The following is a 15,897-nucleotide window of genomic DNA, read 5'->3' as shown; positions in this document are numbered from 1 at the left end:
TTTGTGAAGAATATGGAAGTGGATTTGTTAACAAACAGGTTTTTCACTACATTTATTGGAACATTAGACCTTGTCTATGTGCCTTTAATAGACCAGGTATCTCCATGCCAAACAGATAATTTATCTGCATTTTTCCATACCTCTGGCCAATGACCCAAACCCCACCTGCAAGGGATTGTCTGTCAATTCTCATTGCATTTTTCATGTAAATACACTTTTAAAAATTTATTGTATCTGGCTTCTAAATAATCTCTCATAAAATCCAATTCTTAATTAGATAAAGTCCTCTTTATACTGTACTGGAGTTCTAAATAGCCTATTGTCATGGTTTAACCCCAGCCAGCAACTAAGCACCATGCAGCCGCTAACTCACTCCCCCCCCCCCCCAACCAGTGGGATGGGGGAGAAAATCAGGAAAAGAAGTAAAACTCGTGGGTTGAGATAAGAACGGTTTAATAGAACAGAAAAGAAGAAACTAATAATGATAATGATAACACTAATAAAATGACAAAAGTAATGATAAAAGGATTGGAATGTACAAATGATGTGCAGGGCAATTGCTCACCACCCACCGACCGACACCCAGCTAGTCCCCAAGCGGCGATCCCCCTGCCCCCAGTTCCCAGTTCCTATACTGGATGGGACGTCACATGGTATGGAATACAACGTTGGCCAGTTTGGGTCAGGTGCCCTGGCTCTGTCCTGTGCCAACTTCTTGTGCCCCTCCAGCTTTCTCACTGGCTGGGCATGAGAAGCTGAAAAATCCTTGACTTTAGACTAAAAACTACTTAGCAACAACTGCAAACATCAGCGTTATCAACATTCTTGGCATACTGAACTCAAAACATAGGACTGTACCAGCTACTGGGAAGACAATTAACTCCATCCCAGCTGAAACCAGGCCACCTATAAACTGAATGACCATGTAATTAACTGATACTTAAAAGTCACTTCACACTGCCAGACTGTACTAAAGATGTCCTAACACAACTATGTGTGTTCTATATTTCCACTGAAGATGAAAACCAAAAATAATTTAGAAAGATAATTGGATATATAATAATCTGCCTTCTGACACTTTCCAAATCTTTCTAATAATCTAAGACAATCTATTTCAAAACAGAGAGTTATCTTTTAGTTTTTAAAATATTTTTGTTACGTTTTATGCTGGTTTGATTTGGTTTGGTTTGGTTTGGTTTGGTTTGGCTTGGTTATCAGCAGTTCAAAGATTAAAATAGCAAAGTGAAACTCTGGGCGGTTCTTTCCAATCCCTAAACTAGAAATAACTACTTCCAGTCCAGACTAAAAAGACTGTGTGACCAAAAATGTGGCTGTTTTCTCCAACTTTATTATGTTATAAACCAGAAGATATTTGTAAAGTCATTTGCATTCTTGGATCATTGCAGTCCTCAAAACATGAAATTCCTTTCCAGTTATCAAGCACAAGGACTTTCACCTACTAATATTGTATCTCTACATACTTTGAGGGGTTCAGTGGGATTTAAATGGCTTGTGCATCCCCTAAGTGGGATGGAATGCAGAATAATGTGTTTTAGCCTCACATCTTGGTCTTAAAGCCTAAACAAAAACTACAAATGAAATACACCAAAAATGAAGGTAGCCCCCAGCAGCCTTTTGACACCACTTTGTGGTCTCTGTTAAGAATCCAATACATAGCAGCATCAGTGTGTCTGATATCAAAGATATTTTCCATTTTAAAGATAAGAGGATGCTGCACATTAATAAAGTCAAGATGGATTTGATGCATAAAGAATGATATGATTAAAAACCCCCAACTATCAGTAGCTTGCTTCTTTGCCATGTAAAACATTTTCCTTCTCTTGAAATGCCCTTAGGATGGGATGCAAAATAACAGTGGTGTAAAAATCTTGAATGTTTCAGGATACTATCCAAGCAGAGACGTAGTTTTGTAGCTTACAGCAATGTAACTATCACCCACTGATGTTAATAAATAATAAATTACATTATGGAAAACATTTATGCAAGACTGGAGACAAATTCAACATAACAGATATAGGAACATCTTGTCAAACTGACTGACTATTCCATATTCATTAAATGATACCTGGGCAGAGTAATATGAAATAAAATTTTAAAATGGCAAGGAATTTATTACCTTCCAGGTATGGTACTGAAAAGTTGGTGCTGACATTATTAATCATCCTGCAGGTTGTGACATTACTGCCACAAGGCTCATAGTGCCAGTCACACTCATTACGAGGGTTGTAGTAGTCACAAAATATAGCTGATGAGAAAAAAAGAGAAGCTGATTAAAAACTCGGTTGCCAAAATGCAGCTCTGATCAGGTCTTTAAAGGTACAAGCTAAATGAATCTACATGTTAAGACAGCAAAATTTCTTTTGAGGTATAGGACCTGGCCTTTCTTCTACTAAAACATAGGATATCTCAAAATTTGGGGTCAAAACTCCAGGGCCCAAGATCTTCATATTAAACACTCAAGCCACAGGGTGAAAATGTTTCATTCAAATCATAAAAAAAATAAAGAATTAGTGTTGATTTTAATTTAAAATTAAGGGTAAATTTCTGAGAGTATTTTTCTTCCCTAGCTACTAGCAAACTCCTAAAAACTCTTGCAGTATATTCAAAATAGTTCTACCTTGCTGTATCACATGGGATGAAAGTCACCTCCAGCAGGTCAAGAGCAAGCATATGAGACATTATGGATACAACTTCAAACAGAATTCAGCTTAGATGACTATGGACAGAGGAAGGAGTTTTATGAACTTATATATCAGAGCTGACTGAAACTTATAACTTCTGTTTCACTGACTTCTTACGCTTAAAAACTACAACTAGCCTTAATTCTGAATCAGAATGAATTTTTTAAATTAAAAACATTTACATTTCTGCCACTTAGAATCTCAAAATTTTGTTTTGAGCACTTTTGGGGGAACTATTAATTTAAATATTATTTTACATTATTTTATGAGGTACTGGTACAAGCATTAACACCACTAATGGACACTGCTTAATATACTCAATACTGACTAGGTTCATCTACAACTTTTGCTATAATCAAATTCTGTATAATTTGAAGAAACAAGAGAGAAGAAAGATAACAGGAGTTGTAGTTCACCGATTATCAAACAAACAGAAGGATGATTTGAAACCTAGCCTTAATTTAAAAAAAAAAAAGAGAGAGAGAGAGAGAAGGAAAACTAGAAAAGAAAAAGGAAAACTAGGGAAAAAAAGGAAAATGGGAGAAGAAAAAGGAAAATGAGAAAGAAAATCAGGAAAACAAAGAAAGAAAAAGAAGCCAGACTGAATAAAAGGTAACTGAAATATAAAAAAAAATCACTAGTTCTGTTTGTTCCCTGATATGCCGCGAAAATAAATTGCATTCCATAGCCAGCGCAACCTTGTAGTGATAGTATCAATGACTTATTTGATAGGCTTTCTGACTGCAGCCAGAGAGAGACAGTTGTGTTTAACTGTTACTCACGGCATATATCAGGAGTTCTCCAGAAAACACAGGCCTGAGCCTTGGTACATTCTTGAGCGTATGCAGCAACTGCAGAACAGAAGCACTCACAATCTCCACCACTGTCACAAGAACAGGCATCATGAACACAGGCTTCATAGAAAGGAATTGGGTCCACCTGTTTGGGAAAGAAATGATGGCCCAGTTCATCTCCAAATTAGTTTTCAAACTAGTAAGCTTGAAAGATCTTTTGACATATGGTAATTGAACTGGGCAGGAATGAGACTGTTTCTAAGAATTACCAAATCACAAACAAATATTACAGGCTTGAAGCCATTTAATGTATTTTGGATAATAATAGATTTAAAGTAATATAGTACCTTCATACTTTGCTATGACTGAAAAAATAAAATAAGAGTCCTTGGCAGTGCCCACATTTTCTAACAGAGTTTCATTTTACTGCTTTCAAAACCAAGCTGGACTGATGCCAATGAAGTCTTATCTTACAGCAAGCTTTGCCGACCAGCTGGTGAGCAATATCAGAAAGGCTGCACTTCTCAGCAAATATGAAACAGAGAATTTTATGTCTGCCAGTTTTTGGAGTTTATCCAATGAACATTAGCAAAACATTTTCACTGTTTTTGCTTAGTATTGCAAGAAGAGAAACTTAGACTGGATTTTAGCTGCTGAAGGAATCAACATAGAAACACAAGTTAATTAAATTAATAATTCTTTGTGACCTTTCCACTGTGAGTTAAGAACAAACTGTTGTTAATATGACCATACTTCAGGAAAGAGACAAGAAATAGAGAGGAATGCTCTCTGTGCACTGTGCTCTGGAAGCTGTGGGCCTGACAGAGTGTGTGCTATGGCAATTTGGAGGCTCAGTACTAGCAGCTAAGCCTGTCTAAACTGCACGACGTCAATTGTTTCCAAGAAGATCCCTTCTGTGGGTTGAATATTGCGAGGAGCAGTGGTCTGTTCAACAGCCATCTTTCAAGTATAGTATGCATTTCTGTCAGAAGATGGGTCTGATGATCACAAGGCTGTTCAGAACTTACGGTATTGACAGTCTCTCAACAAGACACAATGCAACTGCTGCAGACACAGACCTATTCAGGCTAGATTGATGAAGCCAGCTTGCACAGCAGTAGTAATGAAACTGTGGTGATAAATACGTGCCTGTACAGCTGGGGCTGGCACCACTACTGACACAGTTCCATTGCCACAGATACTCAAACTACTTTGATTAACTGTAGCTGAAATGTAGCTGTACTGAAGACTTAATTGAAGATCACTCTAACCAACTCTTCATTCGTTTCTGATGATCTTTCTGCTTCTGCAGTAACAGAAATGCACTGTGCTGTCCCATCACTTACTGCCCTTTACAAACCTTGGAGTGACAAATTTTAAAGACTTCACTCCGGATGATGCTGCATTCTTTCTCTGCCCAGGACTTCCGATGTGGTTTCACATCACAGGGTTTAATCTCTTGTGTGATATCTGGGCACATGGAAGACTGTTTCCAGGAATTTCCAAACTTCAGAGCATTAGTTTCCTGCAACCCACTCCTTGTTGTAAAGTCATTGTTAGACTTATCGTCAAAGTTGCCACACAGACCACACACTTTGCCCTGGAAAAGAAAAATAAGATATCCACCGCCTTTAAATACACCATGGAAATGAGAAACAGACTCTAGTAAAGTGAAATCAAAACCTTGACATTAAAAAGGATAACTGACTCTCTGTGTAAATGACATATTTTCATCTTTACTTTCAAATCATTTGTAGAGAAATCAAACCTTTATTTGTCTGTGTACTCAGCAAACTATTCAGCTGCCATGTGTTCCCTCCCTGAAACCAGTTACATCTAGTGCATTTCCATGTCTCTGTGGAGGCCCATCATCCAACTTATAACACTAAAGAGTGGCTAAACCTCCTTCAGCTGAGAAGAATTAATATGTTTTCCATTCTTCTCAATTTATCATAACTCAGCTATTAATATAAGCCTGAGGGAATTTCATTCTGCTCAAAACTGTTTTTATTAAAAGCTTCTAACATAATGAGCACCATTTCTTCATCCATGGGAAAAAAATGAAAGGGACTCATTTTTCTCAAAAGAAAGAATGTAGCAATTTACCCACAATAGTGAATTTCTGGCAGTGCTATTTAAGGTACATCAGCCCTCTCAAGCAACAGTATGTCCCTGTTTATACAACCCCACACCTCCTCATTCAGCCCAATGAACTAATAATTCAGCATGTGGATTTTCAGAAATCAGAACCTTCTCCATACATTACACAGAGAGTTTGGTTTTAACTCAGGGCTGAGATTCCATGCAGGTTTCCAAGTGCATGTACAGTCAGTTTGCATCCCCTAAATTACTTTGGATGCTTGACTTGTAATATTCACAAACTCAGAATGCCGTAGACATTTATCTTTATTGCAATCATATGCTATGCATCCTCTGCAATTCGTTGTGATGGACTGTAAGAACTCCAGCAGCACCCCTGCCAGCTTTGATAGTAATAATGCAAGCTAATCATCAATGTGCAGAGGATATAGGAATCAAACACAGAGTCAGAATAAAAGAACATTTATGTTTCCTTATCTCATTTATCTATTCATACTACTACTTCAGAAAAAGACAGACAGGTCCTAACTTTGTAATCAGGGGTCAGCTTGATGAAAACAGTAGTCTTCTTATCCCAGATAAGCATCACACCATTGCTAGCCTCAATAACAAGGTAGAGGCCTACTGTCCTGTTCCAATAACGCACGTCATCACCAATATCTCGCTGAATTTCTTTATAATCTTTGTTCTCTAATTTCAGTTCAGTTTTCTGAAAAATGAAAAGAGAAATATTATAACACTAACTTTTACGGTGAGATAAAATATTAGACACTCATAACAATATGACTCATTCTGAAACAAATAGCTCAAAGTCTGAGATGACTTTCCAAGATGACAGAAAGTGGTGTAGTACCTTTAAGAGAGGTTTCAGTACCCAAGAACCTACACCTTTACAGATTAATTTGATAGGGCCTCTAACCGTTATACTTGTTATAGCTGCTTTAAGGGATGTGGCTTTGGAGCGTTACTTTGTTTTAAATACTTGAATACTGATATATGCTCACTGAGTATCATTACTCACCCCTAGAAACATTTTAATAGCCTTTGAGCAGGTGACCCCTGTAGTCCCACAAGGGACATTCTCTGTGATGATACTGAACGAGCCGCTGGAATTTTTGTCACCACAAAAATCCTATTAAAAAAGGGAAAAAATTAGCATAAGAAAATTAGATAGAATATTTAATTTTTAGTTCAGTCTCACAATAATTACAAACATTTAAATCTCTACAATGTATGAATCATTACTGCTGCTTCATATGTGAAATCCTACATACATATATTTTTACAGATGCACAAACATATACTCATACATCTTTGCATACATATAAACAGTTAATACAGTCTCATGTGTGCCAAAAACTGGCAAACAAGTGGAACAATAAAACAAAAAGAGAAATATACCTTTAAATAAAAGTATCTTTGCTTTGGAATCTTAGAATTTTTATTTATTTCACAACTGATAATGAGCTCTTAGCTCTCACTGTAAAAGAGTCCTGTTACATACAATTTATGACCACAGTACCAGAAAAAAAAACAACAACATTCACACAGCTTGCCTGCACTGAAAATACAGAATTTACCTTGGCAGAACATGTATACACCCAAGGAACAGTGATGGCAGGCAACAAAGAATGACAAAACCAAAGAGGAAAGCAGATTTTCAAGGCAATCAGATGCCATTTCGGCCCTCATGATGAGCATTACCTGAGTAGCCACATAATCACAACTTCCATCAAAGTCATAGAATTTTCCATCAAAGGTGATATAATGGCCACTTCCATATATCATACAAGTCCCATAGCACACATCTTCAGTGCAGGTCCAAAGCCCTTTTTGGCAGGTACTAGAAGAGAGCAGAAGAGTTGAATTTTCAGATCTCACCAAGAGTGTGCTGTTTGGAAAACTGCAGAACAAACCAAGCTACCTGATACAACGTGATAATGTGCACAATACCCATTTCAGTGTTACAGTGTCTTATGTCTCAACTTCAATAGTTTAGCCTGTTTTTAAGCCTCTAACAGGATTTTCAACTCTGGCCAGCTACACTTTTTAAATCTGATAGCATTTATATTTTAAAAGTGAGGGCACTTTTCCAATAAGAGATGCCTACTGGAAACAGAGGTAGCTATTACCCCAATATTGATAGCCCAATCTGTATTTCCTCAGATAGCAGAAAGTATGCCTGAAAATAAAGGTTTATACTTGCAGCTATCCCAGCCACTGTAGTACATAAGCCTAGACGTGACTATCAATTGACTGTATAGAATACATTCTGGAAGAGAGTACAAAATTATAACTTACCAGGTGTTGCAGTCCACTGCTATCTTCTGTCCCGGAGAATACCACTGGTTGTTATGAATGCATGGGCAGTCCTTCTCCTCAACACAGCCCCCTTTCCCATCATCAAAAAGACCTTCAGGACACACACAGCCTGAGACACACTCTGCCTGGAACTAAGGAATATAAGGAGAAATTGTTACTTTATGAAAAACCACTGCATTTTTCTTCCAATTCTTCATAAGCACTCTGGTAAAAACTGCATTTATAACCAAACAGCCTAATATTGATTAGTTCTATAAGGTTTTTCTTTCCAGGTTTCTAAAGTTTTTCTTTTCTTTTTTGGTTGTCTAAGAACCCAAATCATATTTCACTTGGCAGGTACAACTCTACTGAAGACATAGTAACAAGAAAAAGGAGAGGGATACCATAAGAGGACTCATCATGAAATTGGCAAGAGAGTAATACTGGGGAGGAAAGAAAGGAAGACCAAACCAAAAAGAAATAAAGTGTTACAACCGCATTTTCTGTGTTGCACTGTGTCATTTAAAGAATACAGAATAAAGGAAACATGACATGGAGAAAAATTGAATACATACATGATCAGTTCGAGGAGTATGACAGCTAAGCTGTAGAGGTGTTTGCGAAGTCCACTTTGGGGATGCATTGCAGTCAAAGTACATCTTATTAGAAGAACATTCTGTTGTATCTGAAAGGTACATTGGTGGTTTAGATGAATCGAGAAAAGGCAAAAGAAATGTGTGTGAAAGGTGGTAGTTACTGAGACGGAAATCTCAGGGTATGACTATCCTTATGAAAAAAAGAGGCTCAGTGAAGACAGAACAGAGTCAAAATGCATAAACATTTCACATAAAGAGAAAAAAAATCCCACACAAACCAAATAAGTGGAGAATTCAAATTGAAAGTGTACGTTTGGGTTTGGAGGTTGGGTTATATGGGGTTTTTTTATTATACTTTGTAGTATGTCACTTACTTTTCATTTTTATTGTCACTGAAGTACACTGCACCTTTGCATTTCGGCAAACACTAGAAAAGAAATTAAGTAAGCAGAAATATAAAAAAAAGTAAGCTCAGTGTCTTTGATTTAAATCTAAGGATTTGTTTATATAAATTTGAGAGTATTTATCAGAGGTGTCCTGTGATATTTCAAGGTGAACTCTATTGAAGCACACTCACAAAATTTCACCTGAAGAAAAAATGCAGCAAGATCTTAGGCATAATGCACAGAAAGGTTATGTTTTAAGGAATTACAGGTATTGTATTAATCCTCAATACTGTGCTTTTTGATTACTCAGGAAACAGATAGTAATGATAATTTAAATTAAAGCCTTCATTTGGATGCACAGTATATTTTCATGCCTATTCAACTCATATGCTGCAAAGTTGTTGGCCTGTATGTTTCATCTGCCAGATGAGAGAAGGAAGTATTTCACAGTTTGCACTAATGATTCATGCAGCAAACAGTTGTCAGAGTTTGTGATAAAAAATAGCAGAATCGTGAAAGTTGCTTTCAAAAGCCTATGGTACAGTAAATACATATCAAGCAGACCTTCCTCCAGTGGAAAACACAAACAATCTGTCTCTGACAGAAAAGGAAACAGCAACATAACACTATAGCTGGCCTTTTATCTTCCTTTTACCCCTCTGCTCAACAAAGCCCTGTTAACAGTGCAGCTTCAGAGTAACGTTTATCTGTGAAGGACAGTACTCGCACCTCCAAACAAAGCTGCATTTCTCAATAATTAATAAATTACATTACCACAGGGTGATGCTTTGCTCAACATGAAGATGGTGTGAAACATATGACAAATGTTCATTAAAACACCAAAAATAAGCTAAGCAGTTAACACCTTATAAGCAAATTTTAAAAGGGTTTTTATCCCCACACACAAGAAGCCACAATAAAACGTACCAACGTTCTCCATCTTTTGTGACATATTCCCCCGGTTCCAGGTATGATCCCTTGTAATAACATGGGCACTTGGAGATGGGCACACAGGTATCTTGGTTATCCAAGTATGTATTATATGGGCAGCCACAGCCATCCATGGGAGGAAAGTCTTGCAAGCAATGTTTTTCACCACCAGCAAGGGAACGACAGGTTTGCTGGCACATTGTAAGATTGTAAAGGAAGATTTGATTTCCTGGGCAAGCAGACATTTCACTAGCTGGAGGGAAAATAAACAAACTGATAAATAAGGGATGCAGGATGGAGCATTTAACCTTGACATTTCCGTTTTGGTTTCTTTGGCTGTGCAGCATGTAATGGTAAAAATACTCCCTTAGATTTTATTAAAGTACAAAACCATCATAAGTCACAAGTAATGCTAGCCTAACTTTGTTTACCGGTTGAAGACTTCTTTTATCAGCTACTAATAGTTTCTATTTTCATACCTGTATTTGTTTCACATTCTGATAATCAGAGAGACAGCACAACATAATAAACTCCTAGTCTCAACAATACCGTACTGTTGATGAAAAGCAAGCACAATGATAAACAAAGACACTGATAAGCAAAGACAATGTAAAAGCCATGATGGCTTGATTCCATTAGTCAAAGATAGAAACACCATTATTATTTAAACTGGGGAAAGAAGGTGAAAGTGAAAAATATTGCTTTCTTTTTTTTAAATGTTATGAACAAATGACAGCTAAAGAATATAACATGAATTAGTAAACATTATAAGCACTGTCTCTTTTAAGTCCATTAGAAATTTCTAAGATACTCCAAATCCCTTAACATTGAGATCACTGACAGCCAAATTCGGAGAGAACCCACTAACTTCTTGTGGCTAATTAATTCCACATGGATTACAGTTCCACTACTTACTGCAAACATTTTTTCTCCAGCCTCCCAGTATGATCCCTTTGAAAGCACAGGCTCTCGAGTAAGAGGACAGGGCAGCACACAAGCATTCTTCATTGTCTTCGCAGAGGCAGGTGTCATATTTACATTTCTGAAAAAAGAACAAAAGGGTCAGTAAGCCCACAGGAAACCAGTGGGCAATTGCAACTCAGTTGCTATGAAATATCCTGTGTCCTTTTTCTGACATTGTTTTTATTAATTCCCTCAATCAGAGAACAATGGAAGGAATGGACAAAGACCACAGACTGGAAGTGCTACATCATTTCCTACACAATGAAAATGTTTGGATGCTTGTCCTAACCTAAGCCAAGCCTCTGGAACCTTTAAAAAGTAACCAGCCTCCTAACAACACCTTTCTTAAAGGTTTTTGATACCATTCTTTCCCAGTTATAACTTAGAAATGCAGTAATCCATAAAAATTAAAAATCATAATGGCAAAACATTAATCAGATCTATGAAGATCTTCACAAAATTTGAGCTCAGGCTGAGTTCCAGGTATGAGCAAACACTTAGGAATTCCATCTCTTTTGCTCAGGTAAGCCTCATCTACCACTCAACAGTGATGAGCACAGGGGAAAAAGAAACCATGGAGATTCTGGCATGAAAATTATTTGGTGTTACATTCTAAGCAATACAGGAAACAATAAATATCTACTTTTCTTTTTTTTTTTCTGACTTAATAGCAACTACTGTGTAAGGGTAGACTTAAAATTTCTGTGCTCACCTGCATCTCTTGAATCTTCTTTCCAGTTCAAATATCCAATCCAATAAAAATGTACATTAAAGACGAAACATAAGAAAGCAGAAGAACAAATTTACCTTTTTCTTCAGTAGCACTCCTTAAGAATCTCATCATAGGAGATACTTTGGATGCATGCTATGCTACCTCAGTTAATCACTGCAAAAACTTCACCAGCTCTTATGGGTAAGATACTCAATAATGTCTTAAATGTTTGAATAATGATAAATGTCTACAGTCATCCATCTGAAATAAGGCAGTACTAAAAAGAGTGCAGGATTACAATACCTTATAATATTCTGAAGGATCAATGATTAAGTGACATCTTGCAAAAGGACCCTCTGAGTTTTTCAGCAAAGAACACCAATGCTCAGCATAATTTGCTGCGAAAAACAGGAGAAAAATGAAAGTATATAATTATATTCATTACATTCACTTATTTTCCTTGTGCTATGTCTAGTTACATTGTCACATAAATGCAATGCAACAATACAAATGAGAGAACTGTGTGCACTTTGGGGAGTGGAGAAACTACATGCAATCACTGTACATATATATTTCTATTCTCTGATTTAGTTATCTAGCAGTAGACACAATCACAAATCGAAAATCATATCTTCCTGCTGCAACTTGTTTTTGTAGAATTGTGACAGCCCTTTCCATTTGGGGACCATAAAGCTAAGTTAAACATAGGGATAAATAATACTATGAAATACAAGCTGCATTTGCAGATAATATAAATTAATGACCTTGCTTCCATATCTTCCAGCTCAGGATTCCTCTACAGTGGCCCCCTAAAATTTCACTTCAATTTGATGGGAAATCAGTGCTTGTATGTATACATACTTGCAGAAATTAATTATTAATTTGGCAGTCCTCTAAAAAAAACCCTCAATTCCACACTACAACTCTTACATGCCTGTTGCAGTAATATACAGCAAATGCTGTTCGTTCTGGCAGAAGCCAACCATCTGACTTATTAGTGTGCTTACCACTTTCGGTGCTGAGACTACAGGGGTCTTCCAGCTTTTCTACCTGGTCTGTACAGGTGGACTGAGCTTTCCATGTGTTAGCAAAGGCAGATCCTGTAGCTTCTACCAGCCCACTTGTTGTTTTAAAGTCATCACCTTCCATTCCATTAAAGTTTCCACAAAGACCTGATGAAAAAGAAGGTTAAATTTTTACCTAATTGTTACTCATTCTTATTCTAAAAGGTCAAAGGGAAAGGGACAACTAACTGATCACAAACATTAGAAACAGAAGTTCCTACAGCTGATTATTCCATCTCAGTATTAATGCGTACTGTAAGTACTGAAGATTTAGGAGATCTATTTTAAATATCTAACCTCTTGAGAAGAATAGTCTTAAGATATCTCTGCCTCAGGAGATCACCACCCTAACCTGTATTTTTTATGCTTTCTGATGATATTAAAACCACAAAATGCACCAAAAGCCTGGTTTTGTGGATAGTTAAAGATTAAACTGAATACAAAGGTAAGGAATATTCTAAGAAACATCCAGGTGCTGGCACCGGAGTGATAGGTCCCTTCAATATGAAATAATAAAAACGCATTTCTAGTTTGCTTGAGCTAATTCTCTTCCAATGTTTTGATTTCTGCTTTTAGTTTCTTCATCTTGAATCAATAAGTAGCACAAATTATTGCTCTTGTAGAGAATACATGACTCTTTGGCTATGGAACAGCATGGCTTTTCTTCCCATTTGAATAGACACTTGCCTTGAAGTTTTCCTTGAACTGATTGATCCACAGTCACAAACAGCTGCATGACTGGAAACAACTGAATCTGCAGCTGAAGCCCAAAAGAAGTTTGTGCAACAAGGTAGTAGGAAGATGGCTTGAATACTGAGAAGCTGGCTGAAAAACAAAACATGAACTGTGCAGTAAACACACACATAGGCTGCTGAAAGAAAGATGGCTTCTTAGATTTTAAGGTATCACCTGCCATGAAAACTCTGAGATCAGGATCAAATCAATAATTTTTTTTTCCTCTAAAAATTGCTGGCCAACTCGATACAATGCTGGTCCTCTCTAACTTTACAAGTAGATTACCTACAATGACTCATCCTTGGGATCAGAACCACTTTCAGATTTTCTGCAATACAGCTTCAATACTAATTCATTAATGCTTTCTTCCCACAGGAAAAAAAGAAAAGCATGGTGAAGAAGTGGGGTGTGGTAAACGTGCCTGAGCCTCACCAGGACTGAGAGCCAGGACATGCCCACACCATGCAGCCAGACTTGGAAAGTGCTAAATACCCCTCTTTATAGGCAGGTTAAGTTATCTGCTTTAAATTTAAGCCATGACAATTCCTCTTTCCCAAGCTACATGCTGAAGTATATTCAAGATGTATGAAAAAATTGAAGGGACATTTTTCTCAATTATCCGCTGTATACAGAGTCAGTCTGGCCATGAAATTCTCAGTGACAACTATTAAACCACATTCATCCCCAAGTTGTTCCAAAATCCGAACAAATTTCATATGCCTATCTTCACTTTTGCCTCTGAAAAAATACACCCTCACATGAAAATTCAGGTGTGTGACACATGGTACACAAGGCTATGTCCCTTACCTGACACATGAGGCACATTCACTGTCATCTCATTCAGTAACACACTGCCATCTGATCTGAAAACCACCACCTGTACAACAGCAAGTAGAACCAATGAGGTTCCAGGTACTGAGAGGAAAAGTAATTAATAATAAATAAAAAAAATTAAGAGGGGAAACATTTTGCACATTTAGACTGTGACTAGAACTTAAAATCTTTGAAAGGAAGAATCAGTCTGAAAATGGAATGTGGCAGCAGACCTGTAGAATTCAAGTAAGGTTTCATCTTGCTATTCAGTGTTTCACTTACACCTGCCTACAACGATTTATAACAGTAATGATATGCAAAGCTTGTCTATATTGGACACCTTGTTTTCAGCAAGTAAAAGAAAATATTGAGCCTTCAGGATCTATAGTAAGCTTCTATTCCCTATAAATGCATGTGCCACAGTTTCAGTGTAATGGTTTAGTATGATTCTGGCATGGTAAGAAAGCGGTTTGTTAAACTTCCTCATAAAATGCTAGTCTGCACATACAGAATCATAAAATGATGGGTTTCTGATTTGGTTTGGTTTTGTTCTAGTTATGCTGGCAAGGACATGGAAGACCAGAAACTTGGGAGGAAAATTATGTGTACATGTATGTAAAATTATGTATAAATACAATGTAGATATTCCCAAAACCAAACAGAACACTAAAGTGAATGAAAATATAAATATTTAAGAAGGTTGGATTGTATCAACATTCAAGGATGGGGTCTCTTCTGAAAAAGACTCAGTTAGATCTATAAAATTATATCTGAATAAAGTAAAATACTGTGAGGGGAGGAAGAATGGTACTCTTACTTCCAGCCAGCCTGGAATACAGTGAGAATAATCATACAGCACAGAGCAGAGAAGGAAAAAGGGGGAAATGTTAGCTTATTTGAATCTCACTTTTTGTTCAGTTTAGGTCTATTTTGAGTTCTCAAGGCAGAAGCCCGAGTTGTTTTTCAGCCTGGCTGAGGTGCCTTATCTATCCACAATAGTGACTCTGGAAGACTAATTACTTATTGCTCCACAGTAAAGGAAATATGCTGATTTTCAACATATCTAGCAGAACCCACAGAACACTTACGTTTTTTTTGTGATCTGCTAACAGCACAACAGTCTTCAAACAGGTCTGCCTGTCTGTGGAGCCACAGGGAGACAGCTCTGCCAGGAGAGCATGACTGTCATTTACAGTACCCTACAATCACAGTGAAATAAATGTCCATTAGTCCAACCAAAAATCTCACAAGACGATTTCCAAAACAAAGACTAAAGTAATCAGTTACAATAACAATTACTACAGAACTTAGCTATTAAGAGCACCATTTCAGCAGTGGTGCTGGAAGCTGAACCATCTTTCAAACAAATTCAGTGGTATGGTTTCTAGTTCAACAAGATCTTTGTCATTTTCTAGAAGAACAGGCACCAGATATTTTAGGGACAGATAAATGAAATAGCTGCCTAGCTCCTTTCCCCAGATGACTTTGACATTCAGACAGAGAAACAGCTATTACAGATCTGGCTGAGAGCTTCTAATCCTGAGAACTTCTAATTTTTGCAGTCTACCTATTCATGCAGCCAGAGTGATCCTTTGATTTCTTATACATGAAGGACTCCACTGAATAATGACAGTATATGTAGTCTACTATCTAAGTTAACCACCCATTGCAGTAAGTGCCCAACTCCTTCCTAGGGCTATTACAGCCCATCCTGAATTTTCCAGTACAGCTTTTAGCATTTCTGCTTCCCTCATCCCATAAAGACGGAATAAAACAACAATTCATAACTGTTACATATCAG

At 37.1% G+C, this 15,897-nt stretch overlaps 1 protein-coding gene across 17 annotated transcripts in view; it reads right to left on the bottom strand.

The window, feature by feature from the left end:
• Nucleotides 1-15,897, bottom strand: part of MUC2 (mucin 2, oligomeric mucus/gel-forming) — a 68,857-nt gene that overhangs the window by 32,180 nt on the left and 20,780 nt on the right. For all 17 annotated transcript variants that reach the window (XM_049820698.1, XM_049820699.1, XM_049820705.1 and 14 more), the window contains exons 10-25: nt 15,185-15,295; nt 14,091-14,160; nt 13,236-13,373; nt 12,492-12,656; nt 11,788-11,882; nt 10,725-10,851; nt 9,807-10,062; nt 8,868-8,920; nt 8,473-8,582; nt 7,898-8,049; nt 7,301-7,439; nt 6,618-6,728; nt 6,126-6,305; nt 4,857-5,096; nt 3,485-3,641; nt 2,138-2,266 (exon numbers count right to left, since the gene is read on the bottom strand). In XM_049820698.1, the coding sequence (XP_049676655.1) occupies nt 2,138-2,266; nt 3,485-3,641; nt 4,857-5,096; nt 6,126-6,305; nt 6,618-6,728; nt 7,301-7,439; nt 7,898-8,049; nt 8,473-8,582; nt 8,868-8,920; nt 9,807-10,062; nt 10,725-10,851; nt 11,788-11,882; nt 12,492-12,656; nt 13,236-13,373; nt 14,091-14,160; nt 15,185-15,295 (2,233 nt within the window). The remainder of the gene's footprint in view (nt 1-2,137; nt 2,267-3,484; nt 3,642-4,856; nt 5,097-6,125; nt 6,306-6,617; nt 6,729-7,300; nt 7,440-7,897; nt 8,050-8,472; nt 8,583-8,867; nt 8,921-9,806; nt 10,063-10,724; nt 10,852-11,787; nt 11,883-12,491; nt 12,657-13,235; nt 13,374-14,090; nt 14,161-15,184; nt 15,296-15,897) is intronic.

Source organism: Accipiter gentilis, chromosome 17, assembly GCF_929443795.1.
Source record: "Accipiter gentilis chromosome 17, bAccGen1.1, whole genome shotgun sequence".
Classification (NCBI taxonomy): domain Eukaryota; kingdom Metazoa; phylum Chordata; class Aves; order Accipitriformes; family Accipitridae; genus Astur; species Astur gentilis.
Note: the sequence above shows the minus strand (reverse complement) of the source record. Positions and strands in the feature narration are given on the sequence as shown.